The 14,575-nt window shown below is 42.4% G+C and overlaps 1 protein-coding gene across 1 annotated transcript in view; it reads left to right on the top strand.

Moving 5' to 3' along the window:
- The window catches only part of RPS6KB1 (ribosomal protein S6 kinase B1), a 51,599-nt gene extending 37,563 nt beyond the window's left edge, over window positions 1-14,036 (top strand). The window contains exons 9-15 of the mRNA XM_044286297.1: window positions 303-393; window positions 1,583-1,690; window positions 3,738-3,800; window positions 4,433-4,510; window positions 7,770-7,877; window positions 10,366-10,478; window positions 12,786-14,036. Coding sequence (XP_044142232.1) covers window positions 303-393; window positions 1,583-1,690; window positions 3,738-3,800; window positions 4,433-4,510; window positions 7,770-7,877; window positions 10,366-10,478; window positions 12,786-13,023 — 799 coding nt within the window. The 3' untranslated portion in view covers window positions 13,024-14,036. The remainder of the gene's footprint in view (window positions 1-302; window positions 394-1,582; window positions 1,691-3,737; window positions 3,801-4,432; window positions 4,511-7,769; window positions 7,878-10,365; window positions 10,479-12,785) is intronic.
- Window positions 14,037-14,575: the final 539 nt, after the last annotated feature.

Below are 14,575 nucleotides of genomic sequence, written 5' to 3'. Positions count from 1 at the left end.
GGTCATGCACCATACAATACCTGTTGTGGACAGCTGCATAGATGTTGACATAGGCAGGACACTGGGCCGACTTGCAGAAAGGGGAGGAGTTATATTGACCAGTAATGCTGAGGGCCCTGGGCACTTGCATGCTCATTAGCAAATTGCTTCAATCTTCATTTTTTTTTCACCATCAGTCGCAGACAAGGGAAACAAAGGTACCATTTGTAAACGGTGTATATGAACTACAATGCGATTGAAGCTGTTTGATGTGAAAAAAGTAGCTGGCAGTATAAAAATTCTTTGAACTCTCCATTTTGCAGGGCCCCAGAGATTCTAATGAGGAGTGGACATAATCGTGCAGTGGACTGGTGGAGTTTGGGAGCCTTGATGTACGACATGCTAACTGGAGCTGTGAGTGAATCTGTTTTCTTGCCAGCTGGTTACTGGTGAAGAAAGTTTTAACTTTTTAGCAGCCGGTGACCTACATTTATTCCATCGATGGTGTGTGCACCTCCTGCCCAATGCCATATATAAGCCCACTTGTTACAATGGCCGTGCTCAATCACAAGCTGGAGTATGGCTGTCCAGTCCTGTATGCGTGCTTCCAAAGGGCTGGAATCTGTTCCTGTCAGCCCCAAACAACTCTGTCTAAGAAGGGCCCCTAGGACTTTCTAGTAATAGTATCTGTTAACCCCTTAAGTACTGGGACCATTTTTGTTTTCACATTTTAATTTTTTCCTCCCACATTCCAATAGCCATAAAAAAAAATCATATGCTGTTTATATAGCCATATCAGAGCTTATTTTTTGCAAAATAAGTAGTGTTGTTTTGTTTTTATTTATGACACGACACCATTTAATTTACCATGTCTTGTGTTGCAAAACGGGGAAAACATTATATGTGGGGTGAAATTGAAACAACCCACAATTCCGACAACTTTTTGTTTTGATATTACGGCATTCACCTTTAGCTAAAAATGATATGTCTTTTGCAGCCAAATTTGTGTGTATGTATGTATACATTATATATTTCTCGCATCTGGAAACGAAGGTGCCTGTTATGTTTATTTTTTTTAGCTGATTATTTTTATATCTAAAATTATCAAATACTAAATAAAAATAGCAAATTTATATATATATATATATATATATATATATATATATATATATATATATATATATATTTTTTTTTTTTTTTTTTTTTTTTACAGCCCCTCAGGGGGCTAGAACCATCTGAGTGCATTGTTCTTAGATTTTCAGCATATACTGTATGTTGATTGCTTCTGCAGTACACTGGGCTCTACAGCTTATAGCTGTGTACCTGTAGCTAAATTGCCACTGTCATAGCAATGGTACTTTAGAGTTTAGAACAGTACTTGGAAGTGTGCATTATAGTGGGCAGAGAACTATTGTTATAGTATATTTTAGTATATTTTTTTTCCCGGGTACATTTATTTATCTCTAGGGTAAGCCCATCAGATGGCCTAAACTGTTATGACCATGGTTTTGATTTCAATTTACAAATTTTCTTCAGTGTAGTTTGACCCAACATTTGTGTCTTTGCTTTTAGTGTGTTTTTTATTTTTTTTTACTTTTTGCAGCCGCCATTTACTGGTGAAAACCGTAAAAAAACTATTGACAAAATTCTGAAATGTAAGCTTAACTTGCCCCCCTACCTCACCCAAGAAGCCAGGGATTTGCTTAAAAAGGTATGTACCTGTATTTCCAGACCTGATTTTTCTTTGAAAGCATTCACATTCACCTTAACCCCTTCCTGACTGCACCACAAATATAAGGCAGGTTGCATAAGGACGCTTTGCAGAACTGAAGCATATTTATGGTCTTCCTTTCCCCTTCAATCATGGGGCTGTATCTAGCAGCCACTGGTGGTCTGTTTACAAAGCATCATTTTTTGTGGTGCTTGGGGGAAGTATGAACGACACTTATAATAGGAGGGGAGCGCTAGTTTAGATGTCAATGCAGCAGTTTGATAAAACAGCAATGCTACTTTCACAACAGTGAAACAGACTGGTGACAGACATATATATATTTTTTTTTTTTTTACGGTCATCGCACATCCATTTTTAAAGTAAAGGTAGTCTGTGAGGTTATTTACATGGCCATTTTTTTATGGAAAGTGAATAACGCGTAAAAAAAAATCATTCTATTTTGTCCATTTTCATGGCCTGACAGCCCCCATACAATTAAGGCTACTTTCACACTAGCGTTCGGGTGTCCGCTTGAGAGCTCCGTTTGTAGGGGCTCACAAGCGGCCCCGAACGCATCTGTCTAGCACTAATGCATTCTGAGTGGACGCGGATCCGCTCAGAATGCATCAGTCTGGCAGCGTTCAGCCTCCGCTCCGCTCAGCAGGCGGACACCTGAACGCTGCTTGCAGCGTTCGGGTGTCCGCCTGGCCGTGCGGATCCGTCCAGACTTACAATGTAAGTCAATAGGGACGGATTCGTTTGAAGATGACACAATATGGCTCAATCTTCAAACGGATCCGTCCCCCATTGACTTTCAATGTAAAAGTCTGGACGGATCCGTTCAGGCTACTTTCACACTTAGAATTTTTTTTACAATATAATGCAGACGGATCCGTTCTGAACGGAGCCACCGTCTGCATTATATGAGCGGATCAGTCTCAGACGGATCCGCTCTGAACGCTAGTGTGAAAGTAGCCTAAAGGGGACCATTTTTAACGTCCATTTTTCAGAAAGGCATCAGTGAAAAAAACGTCTATTAAAAACAGACCGTTTTGCCATTGTGTGAATGCAGCTGTAATCACTTACAAACTAGCTGTAGTCTCTTTCTCCCTGTCTCCAAGAGTCCTTTCTTGCTTCTCCCACCTCTATAGACTTCTGTGCAATCTAGGATATGTCCCCAATGTGTAATAGGTGCGGGTCCCATCTCTGGGACCCACACCTATACTTAGAATAGAGCCTGCAAAGCTCTGGAGGGCGCACCGCACATTCACAGCCACCCTCTGCTCCCATAGAAATGAATGGAGAGTGCCTGCGCAAGATGGGAATAACTTTTTAAGGCTGATTATTGGCAACGAGCGTTCCTACGAACGATAATTGGCCCATCTAAAAGTGCCACAGATCACCCAATGAACGAGTAAAATGCTCATTCATCAGGTGAAACAATTGTTCACATGTGCAGCTAAATTGTCGTTTCTGGGCAGCAGATCGTGCATTCTAAACAGTGATCTGCTCAGCAACAATGCACCTGTATGAGGATGTGATGGCAGTAGTGATCGCTCCTCCTTATACTATACTGTGGAGGAGATCGCTGCATGTAAATGCAGTGCTTCACCTCTACTAAAGAGCAGGCAATTGTCAGGAAGGAATGTCTCCTTCATGAGAATAGTCTGCTCATCGCCCCCCATTCAAATCCAGCTTTAGTAAAGAGGGAGGGCAGGAGAGGAGCCTAATAAGTAGAGAAGGAAGCATATTGCTTTGATATCATTTATTAAAAAGTTTCTTTTAATCACTCGTAGTGTTCATTTATAGACAAAAAAAAAAAAAAAAAAGACACCTCTACTCTTTAAGGACTGGTTTGTTATGGGCTTTTAGGAGCGACCAATTTGTTTTTTCATAGCATCTTTTCCAATCTCCATAACACCCCCTTCGCTCCTGCTTATGATCGCATAGGCACAACTGGTGTGCCTGTGGTCTTCCTGATCAAAGTCTGTCATGAAGTGCTAAGAGGCTAATTCAAATCTTGATTTATTTATTTTTTACCTGACAGCTGCTAAAAAGAAATGCTGCTTCACGTCTTGGGGCTGGTCTTGGCGATGCTGGGGATGTTCAGGTAATGCTTTATTCCTTAAGTTCCAAATGTCTCAGAAAACCACTAAGACTACATTAAATTTTTGATTAATGAGCATACATGTTCAGCATTTTGGTGTTGGTAGGTTTATAGTAAGGCTTGTAATTGTGGATAGGTGATCAATATCAATTGGTGGGGGTCCCCCCTTAGATCGGCTGCTTGCGGGCTAGCACTGTAAGCCAAAAACTATGCTCCAGCGTGGCCACTACACAGTGGATAGAACCTTCTGCTTCTGGCTCTGCCCACTGCTGCAAACAGCTGTTCGGTGGGTTTTGATGGCCTCCCACTGAACTGAGATTCTGGCAGCGGCTTTACTGCATTCTCCCTATTGAGAACATGCCAAGCTGATGGCAATCTAATGTGTGTAGGCAGCCCTAGGCTTCATTCACATTTGTTTTTCAACAGTATAGTTAATGCCTAAAATATGAATAGGTCTTCTATGAGGAAGTCTTGCCCAAAGTAAGATTCAGCTGTTTGTTAAAGGTATCATGACAGTAACTATTCGCATTAGACTGTACATGCTTAGGCCATTAATACTGAAAAACAAAAATGCTCTTGAGTTTAAGTAAATCGTCTGAGTATTAATTCTCATAACCTATTCATCATTTTTGTAGGCGCATCCATTTTTCAGACATATTAATTGGGAAGATCTCTTGGCTCGGAAGGTGGAACCTCCCTTCAAGCCACTCTTGGTAAGTGTTTATTTTTTTTTTTCCCCCTCTAAGAGATTGAATGATGAGGGTAAATGGATGTGGACTCCAGTCTTTCCTTTTTGAATATATACACAGATGTAGCTGTCTCTATTTTAGCTCAATAAATGTGGCAGCAAGTTACAACCTTTCAATGACTAATTCTGTACTTAATACGCCAAGCTAGAAATGGCTGCATGTGAATATACAAAATGCTTTGTTTTACAGTACTAAGGAATTTATATTTATTTCTAAAGCGCCATTCATTCTATAGCGCTGTACATATGAGAAGAGGTATACATACATAATACAGACAATTGCACTAATCATAAACAAGACAAGTTACAAACTGGTACAGAAGGAGAGAGGGCCCTGCCCGTGAGGGCTTACAATCTACATGGTATGGGAGAAGGACACAGTAGGTGCGGGTGAAGTTGGTCATGGCGTTATAGAGGCAGCAGGGTCACTGGTTGGTTGTAGGCTTGTCTGAAGAGGTGGGTTTTCAGGTTTCTTTTGAAGGATTCCACTGTAGATGAGTCTGATATGCTGGGGTAGCGAGTTCCAGAGTATGGGGGATGCACGGGAGAAATCTTGAAGTCAATTGTGGGACGAGGTGATAAGAGGAGAGAAGCAGGTCTTGTGAGGATTGGAGAGTGCGTGTGGGGGTGCATCGGGAAAGTATCTCAGAGATGTAGGGAGGGGACAGGTTATGGACGGCCTTGTATGTATTTGTTAGTACTTTGAAGTGAATTTGCTGGGCAATGGGGAGCCAGTAAAGGGATTGGCAGAGGAGTAATAGGTTGAGAGGTGGATAAGTCGGGCATCAGAGTTGAGGATAGATTGGAGGGGTGCGAGAGTGCTAGATGGAAGGCCACAGAGGAGAGTGTTGCAGTAGTCTAGGCGGAAGATGAGGGCATGTACAACCATTTTCGCAGATTCAAAGTTAAGGAAAGCGCGGATGCGGGAGATGTTTTTGAGTTAGAGGCGGCAGGTGGTGGAAAGGGCTTGGATGTGTGGTCGGAAGAAAATGGCAGAATCAAAGGTCACTCTAAGGCAGCGGACTTGGTTGACCGGGGAGAGTGTGCAGCTATTGATCTTGATAGATAGGTCTGTTGGGGAGGATGAGCAAGATTGGGGAAAGATGATGAATTCTGTTTTATCCATGTTAAGTTTTAGAAAGCGAAAGGCGAAGAAGGATGATATAGCAGATGGACATTGTGGGATTCTTGATAGTAAGGTGGTGGTCTGGACCAGAGAGGTAGATTTGTGTGTCGTCAGCATAGGAGTGATACTGAAAGCTGTGGGACTCTGAGCTGTCCCAGGCCGAAAGTGTGGATGGAGAAGAGCAAGGGTCCTAGGAAAGAGCCTTGTGGGACACCAACAGAGAGGGAATGAGACAAGGAGGTGGTGCGGGAGTGGGAGACGCTAATTGTCCGGTCTGTGAGGTATGATGTGATCCAGGAGAGGGCCAGGTTAGTGATGCCAAGAGATGAGAGTTTGCAACAGAAGGGAGTGGTCAACAGTGTCTAAGGCAGAGGACAGGTCAAGGAGAAGGAGGACCAAGTATTGTTTCTTGGTTTTGGCTGTTAATAGGTCATTGGTGACTTTGGTAAGGACTTGTGTAGAGGGTCTGTGGGGACTGTGCACTGAAGCTTTCTCTGATGTTGACTATCTTTTGTTTGAAATATTTGGTAAAGTCCTCAGCTGCGAAGAGAGGAGAGGATGGGGGCGCTGGGGGAAGGAGAAGGGAGTTAAGTGTTAAAAAGTTGTTTTAGGGCTGTGGGACAGGGAAGATATGAGAGATGAGAAGTAGGCCTGTTTTGCATCAGCGTGTGAGGATTTGAATATGAGGTAGTGCTTGTATGCGGTGAAATGATCTTTAGATTGGGATTTCTTCCATCGCCGCTCAGCAGCCTTGGAAGCTTGTCTGAGTTTTTTGGTCAGGTTGGTGTGCCAGGGTTGTCTGTTAATTTTTGGGGTTTTGTTGTGTGTGAGGGAAGGGGGGGGGGGGGGGGCGCGCAATAGTGATGTTTTAGGTTCCTGCGGGGGTGTGCTAGTGTGTGGATCGGGGGAGCAGCAGAAGAGACCAATGAAGAGGTGGTGAGTAAGTTGTGGTCGGATAGGGGTAGAGGCGAATTAGAAAGGTTAGATAGGGAGCAGAGGCGGGTAAAGGTAAGATCCAGAGTCTGACCATCTCTGTGGGTGGGAGCTGAAGACCACTGTGATAGGCCTCAGGAGGAAGAGAGTGATGGGAGTTTAGAGGCGGCCGAGTGGCAGGTGTCAATAGGGATGTTGAAGTCGCCCATGATGATAGTGGGGATGTCGTCAGAAAAAGTGTAGTAGCCAGGTATTAAAGTGGTCAAGAAAGATGGAGGCTGGGCCCGGGGGACGGTAAATGACGGTAACTTGAAGGTTGGAGGGAGAGTAGATGCTAACAGAGTGTACTTCAACTGAGGTGAGCGTAATGGAGGGTGGCAGTGGAGTTGGGCTGTAGGAGTAGGTGTCTGATAGAAGACCAACTCCTCCACCATGTTTGAAGCCGGGGCAGGGGTGTGAGTGAATTGAAATCCACTATAAGAGAGTGCAGCAGGGGAGGAGGTGTCGGAGGTTGTCAGCCATGTTTCTGTGAGACCCAGAAAGGAAAGGTTTTGTGAGATGAAAAGTTCATGAATGTAGAATAGTTTGTTACAGACAGAGCGTGCATTCCATAATGCTCCTGCAAGAGGAACCAAAGGAGCAGGGGTCAGAGGAATGGGTATTAGGTTTAAGCGGTTGCAGAAATTAGTAGAAGGAGATTTATAGTGGGACATGGAGGTGATGGTGATGATTTGCTGAAGGGGGCCTGGATTTGGAGAGGGATCACCAGCAATAAGGAGAAGCAGAGAAAGTGTTAATAGGTGAGAATAGGAGAGGGCATGAGGTATCTGTGTGTGTTTGTTTTATGTTGTCAAACAGGTTTATGCAAGCGGTCAGATGAGAAGGTAAGATGGAGGAAGAGATTAATAGTTCCTTGCTGGGTGAATGGATGTAGGGGTATTCCAGGAGGTTGTGGGAAGAGTAAGAATAAAAATTGAAACATTGTTTGCATTAACTAGGTCTGTGATTACCTGTTGTCCCCTTCTGGTCCAATTCTGGTATAATTTAGTATGTGCACTTAAGAGTTGCATTTGAAAAGACCATAGTGCAAACAACCTAAGAAGTGCATACAGTAAGTTTTATTTTGTCTCTTGTTCACTTGCTTTTTTTCCCCTCCCCTGTTTAGCAATCTGAGGAGGATGTGAGCCAGTTTGATTCAAAGTTTACTCGTCAGACACCTGTAGACAGTCCAGATGATGCCACACTCAGTGAAAGTGCCAACAGAGTGTTTTTGGTAAGTTATCCGCTATGGCTGTCAAATTTTGTCCACTCATTTCCTCACCCTTTGTCATGCCAATAGTTCCATCACCATTTTTAAAGGGGTTTGTTCAAGATAATTGTAAATGGAGAGCAGCAGGAATGTTTTTAACCAACAGCGATGACATACCTGGATACAGCACATGACCACTGCAGGCAATCACTTTTTCCCAGTCGACAGCTATGGATAGTCATTGGCTGCAGCTGTGAAGTGCCAAATCCAGGCACACTGTAGGGATTATTTTACGGATTGGTGGGGGTCTGTTTTTCAGGACCTCTGCGGATCAGCTGTTTGAGAAGGCACCTGCACTCACATTAGCGCCACAGCCTTTTCTCAGCTCTCCAAGCAGAGCACCGTACGTTGTACAGCAGCAGTGCTTGGTATTGCCTAGTCCACGTGAACGATGAACATGTCATATGGCCTAGGCAAAGCTGCAAGAAGTCCGCTGCTCTCCGCCTTCTTAAACAGCTGATCATTGGGGGTCCCGAGTGTCGGACCCCAACCGATCAGATACTGATGACCTATCCAGAGCATAGGTCATCAGTTGAAAAATCTCAGAAAACGTGCTAGTTAAGTGCTTGTTGTAGATTTTTGCATAGATTACTGATCATGGTGCTGATGTTTCTTTAATCTCAAAGTCCTTACATTCAGCCCTATTGTGAGCCTCAAATGACTGCTTACAAGCAGTACATAGCAGTAAACTGTACAGCACCATGGCAAGCTTTTAAGACTATTGTGTGTTCTTCATTAAGTAAAATAAGGTAAACTAAGTAGTCTCGAAAGCTTGCCATTTTTTGTCATCTTTTCAGTTACACCTGAAGATAATTGTTCAGACTGTCGCTAACAAGCTCCTTCATCGGGTAATTGGAATCTTTTAGCAGGTTTAAAAATCCTTGTTTGTCGGCGCCAGATAGTGCCATGTAATCATGATCTGCTGCTGGCAAACAGTGATTCAATATGGGGACAAGTGATGGCATAAGAGGTCGCTCCTCCCCATACTGAGGAGCAGATTGCTGCATGTAATAGCAGCGTTCTTCTCCACTAGCGAGGAAATGAATGTTGGGAAGGAACGCTTCCTTCACGACAATCGCCTGCTTTATCTGCAGATGTAATAGGATCCTTAGCCATTAAAAGGTGTCAATTTTTATTTTAGTCTACTGTCTAAAGGATAGTTTACATGGCCCGATGAAGCAGGCAATTGTCAGAAAGGAAGTGTTCCTTCCAGACAACAGCCTGCTCGTCAGAGGAGGTGAATGCTGCATTTACATGCAGCAATCACCTCCACTGTATGAGGACAAGTGACCGCAACTGCCTTAAGCCGTCGTCCTACAGAATAATTGTTCCTGAGCATTAGAGCACAGCATGACCCGCTCCCTAGAAATTATGACTTAGGAGTATGATTTGTTTTGCTCATTCAGCGGGTGATTGGTGGCACCTTTACACAGACAGATTATTGGAAACGAGCACTTATACCTGATAATTTCCCTGACAGTGTAAAAAGGCCCTAAAGAGGTTTTGTCACTGTAGAGGAAGTTAATACAAGGCATTTATTAATGTATTGTTTTCCATATTGCTGGCTTCATTAATTTTTCCATCACATTGTACACTGCTCGTTTCCATGGTTACAACCACCCTGCAATCCATCAGTGGTGCTCGTCTTTGCACACTATAGAAAATAATGCCGTCTTCTTTGGTGACCGGAACCGTGGATGCGCACATAGGATAGTGCTTTTTTATAGTATCTAAGCACAGCCACGCTGATGGATTGCAGGGTGACCGTAACCATGGAAACAAGCAGTTTATAATGTGATGGAAAAATGAATCCAGCCAGCAAAGGAGGCAATACGGACAATCTCAATACATTAGTAAAGCCTGTATTAACTTTTTCTATATGTTAAATGCCACTTGCTGAAGTGACAAAACTCCTTTAACATGGTACAAGGACTTTCCTTTAATTGTAATCTGATATAAGCCATGTCTAATCTAGCACATTTATCACAGTGATGTAAAAAATAAGTTCCAAATAATGGCAGTCTTTGACTTTTTACTTACTCTGAATCAGTAGAAGGGCGTGACCTCTTACAAGCCAACACCTTTATGATAATAGGCTCCAAATTAGCATAAATTACTAATTCAAATGTACAGCAGCTCCTGGTTGGTGTGGATTTGAATTTCTGGTGCATGGACAGCCAGAAGTTGGGACAAATGTATTTATTATTTATAAACTTGGTGCAGTTTACTTCAGTGTTTTTTTTTTTTTTTTTTTTTTTTTTGTTTTATTTACTTTTTTTTTTTTTTAAATCATGTAAGAAACACCTTTCTTGGTAAACCTGTTCCAGTATGTTTAAAAATTCATGTACGGTTGTAAATTCGGTTTAAACTGAAAACTACTACTACTAGAAATAAAAAATCAGAAAAAAAGGTATATATTTACATGTTTGATAACTATCTGGTTACCACCTAGGGTTTTACTTATGTGGCTCCTTCTGTACTTGAAAGTGTAAAAGAGAAGTTTTCTTTTGAACCAAAAATTCGGTCTCCTCGTCGATTCATTGGAAGCCCTAGGACACCTGTGAGGTAACTATTTCTTTTTGCCCACCAATCCTGTTTAGCATTGTTGCATGTGCAGTCATTTCTTAGAAGCAATACTTGTATAATGACTTGACTGGACTCTCAATGCTGCTTGCTACCACATTTGAAGGGGTTGTCTTAAATCAGCAAATAGCATTTATCATGTAGAGAAAGTTATTACAAGGCCCTTACTAATGTATTGTGGTTGTCCATATTTCTTCCTTTGCTGGCTGGATTTATTTTTCCATCACATTATACATGGCTCATCACATTACATACATCACATTAGTTAGAGATATTCCCGTTTCAACATTTAGGGCAGAGCTCCATCTCTCATCACCTTGAACGGAGTGGTGCTCTCCTTTTACTTCTATGGGACTTTAGAAGTCGGCCACCTTTTCATTTGTGGTGGTGCAAAATGGGGCTCCATTCTAAAGGTAGTAGTAAGTCCCAGAGGTTGGACTTGCTCCAATCAGACAGGTATGGTATATCTTGTGGATATGCCATAAATATCTAATTGGGAATACACCCCAACTGGATATTCTGGTAAGGGTACTTTCACACTTACGGCAGAGAATTCTGGCAGGCAGTTCCATTGCCGAAACTGCCTGCCAGATCCGTCAAAACGTATGCAAACTGATGGCATTTGTCAGACGGATCAGGATCCTGATTTGTCTGACAAATGCATTGAATTGCCGGATCAGTCTCTCTGGTGTCATCTGGAAAAACGGATCTGGCCTTTTTTTTTTTTCCAATTTTTTGCGGTCTGAGCATGCGCAGAACGCAATGCCGGATCAGTTTTGCCAGAACACTCGGGGCCGGATCCTGCATTCCAGCAAGTGTTCGGGATTTTTCTACGGAGATTAAACCGCAGCATGCTGCAGTATTTTATATCCGTCCTGAAAAGTAAAAAAGACTGAATTGAAGACATTCTGATGCATCCTGAACGGATTTCTCTCCATTCAGACTGCATGGGGATAAAACTGATCAGTTATTTTCCGGTATTGAGCCCCTAGGACGGAACTCAGTGCCGTTGAAGAATAACGCTAGTGTGAAAGTACCCTAAAAGAGATGCCTGTTGAAACCTGGTTCATATCTGGTGAACCTGCTTTTTTGGTTTTTAGTGGAAGATAAGTTACCCATAGTATTAGCAAAGTTTCATAATTGTGCAAAGTCACTAATGCTTCCAAGGGTACAACTCAAAACCAGGAGTGGATTAAAAAAAATTTAGTATCTGTCCTTAAAAGGGTATTCTCATCTTCCCTTGTCATACTCGCCTACCTTGAGCACGACGTTCACTTCCTGGATTCTTCTCCCGGCCGGGCCGTGCAATGTCCTGAATGCGCACGCCACCTCGCATGCGCCATGGTGACTTATTCCTGGCCTGTATAGTACAGAGCCGGCGTGCGCGGCTCTGTACTATACTGGTCAGGAAGAAGTCATCATGGCGCATGCCCGGCGTGCACGTTCAGGACATTGCCCGGCTGGGAGAGAATCTTCAGTCTTCTGCGTAAGCGCGGCACGGCGGGATTCGACAGGAGAGGAGGCTGTAACCAGGGGAGACCAAAGGACATCAGGTAAGAGGGGACTTATTTAAAAAAAAAAAAAAAAAGGGTGGGAATTGGGTAATAACATGTATTTAGAAAAATGATCCATGTCAAATCATTAACAGATTTAACAGTGATCATTAAGATGAGAATACCCCTTTAATACTTACTCTCCTTTCAGAATGCACTCCTGATTTTTGCTTTGTCTGCTAAAAAGAACCTCTGCATGTACGGCTGTACCCTTAGGCTACTTTCACACTAGCATTTTTGCTGGATCCGGCAGGGTCCAGCAAAAATACTTCCGTTACTGAAATACAACCATCTGCATCTGTTATGAGCAGATCCGGTTGTATTATCTTTAACATTGTCAAGATGGATTCGTCATGAACACCATTGAAAGTCAATGGAGGACGGATCCATTTTCTATTGTGGCAGAAAAAACGGATCCATCACCATTGACTTGCATTGGGGGTCATGCCGGATCCATCTTGCTCCGCATCCCAGGACGGAAAGCAAACCGCAGCATGTTGCGGTTTGCTCTCTGGTCTGGGAACGCAGCTAAACGGAGCGGCATGCATTTTGGAGCATTCCATTCTGTTCAGTTCAGTTTTGTCTCCATTGACAATGAATGGGGACAAAACTGAAGCTTTTTTTCAGATATTGAGCCCCTATGACGGAACTCAATACCGGAAAACTAAAACACTAGTGTGAAAGTAGCCAAAGTTTAGTAGAGACTTGACGACAGTTTTTATTTTCTTTTTAAAAGCCCTGTCAAGTTTTGCCCTGGTGATTTCTGGGGACGAGGAACAGCTGCTGGAGCCACCAATGCGCAGACACCTGCGGATTTCCGAATGGAAACAAGTGGTGTGGAACAAATGGATGTGACCGTAAGCGGAGAAGCCTCAGCGCCATTACCAATTAGACAATCTAATGCCGGGCCATATAAGAAACAAACCTATCCACTGATCCCCAAACGACCGGAACATCTACGCATGAATCTATGACCATGTTCTATTTCCTGACCCTTTGACTTGTACAGGTGGTGAAACCAAGGAACATAAAACCCAACTGAAAGCAGAGTAAACATATATAGGTTTTGGGTTCTTTTTCAATTCCCTTTCAGTGGGATAATGAAAAGTACTCTTGGTTACTGCACAGATTAGTTTGGCAAGACTAAGGCGCGAACATTTACCGTAATTTTTTTTTTTTTTTAAGATATAATTTATATATTTGCTCCAATATATATATTTCAATCAGTGGTGCAAAAAAGCAGATTAAGAAACTGCAATCAGAAATGGAGGCAATGTGTTACTAAGCTCCCAGCGTACATGTCTGCTCAAGGATTATATCCTACTTTACATGTTTACATATTTTTTTTTTTATTATCACCATAAAATCAGCTCAGTGGATGGAGGATATGATTCTGCAAAGACAGTAAGTCGTATTTCAAGTAACAGAACTTGTCTTAATGGCTGAAATGTGTTTTGCGCACAACAATTGAACATGTTCTAAGATTTTCTGGAAACAGAACATTGACATGCATAATAATGAACTTCCCAAATGTCATGTTAGAGAGGACTAGATTTACCCAGAAACCATTGGCAGTCTTCCATTGGGTTTGGGGAAAGATATGCGTTGGGGTGACTTCTGCATCAGTGTGTGATTTACTTGCATTCAGCATATAAGGAAATGAGTATTGAAGGCCTCAATTGAATCCAAGGCACATGTGAACCTTGACACTGGAGTGTTACCTGCTACCAGTAATGTATTCCTTTGCTATTTTTTCCTTTTTCTTTTCCTCCATATATTCAGCTTTCTCTGCTGTTGTAAGAACTTTAAATGCTGGGACTCTCCGATTGTAAAAGTATTATGGCCTTTCTACTCATGTCTTCCAATAGAGGGGGGATACGGCCCCTGGACCTAGGGAATGTTATCACAATGCTGGTCTTGGAATTTGTATGAATGGTTTAGCTGTTTGGCTTCTAGGTACAAAGAAATAAAGGTAATTTTACCTTAACTGCCTTAACAAAGCAATTTCGTGAACATCTCTGAGAAGGTTGATAAATCATCACCATTTTTGTATTGTACACCTAACAGCATCACACAAGTGCATCTCCATGTAGTCCTGGAAGATTATGTACATTTAGACAGGAGTATGGTTGTATCGCCTGAACCAGCCACACACACATTTCAACCTATAGTTGAACCTAGGAAACAAGCCATACAAATGTTATGTATTGATGTCACTGAATAAAGAGAGCATCTATTTGGGGCAGTTAGCATTGCAGCTATTGCTAATCTGTTTCCCGTATGATGCCCATCTGACCGCACCCATGACAAATAACTGGCACTGTACCACAGCTTATATATATATATTTAAAAAAATAATCACTTGTTGGACACTAGATAATCATCTGTAAAAGTTTTCATTGTGAATGCTCAGAAGCGTCTTCAGCGGTCTGTCCGTTATATGTGTACCCATACCAGTGATGGTATAGAGAAAGGGATTTTCCAGGACTTTATTTATGACATACCCTTAGCATAGGTCATTCATAT

This window comes from Bufo gargarizans, chromosome 3 (genome assembly GCF_014858855.1).
Source record: "Bufo gargarizans isolate SCDJY-AF-19 chromosome 3, ASM1485885v1, whole genome shotgun sequence".
Taxonomy (NCBI): Eukaryota; Metazoa; Chordata; class Amphibia; order Anura; family Bufonidae; genus Bufo; species Bufo gargarizans.
The sequence above is the reverse complement of the archived record's forward strand: the minus strand, read 5'-3'. Positions and strand labels throughout refer to the sequence as shown.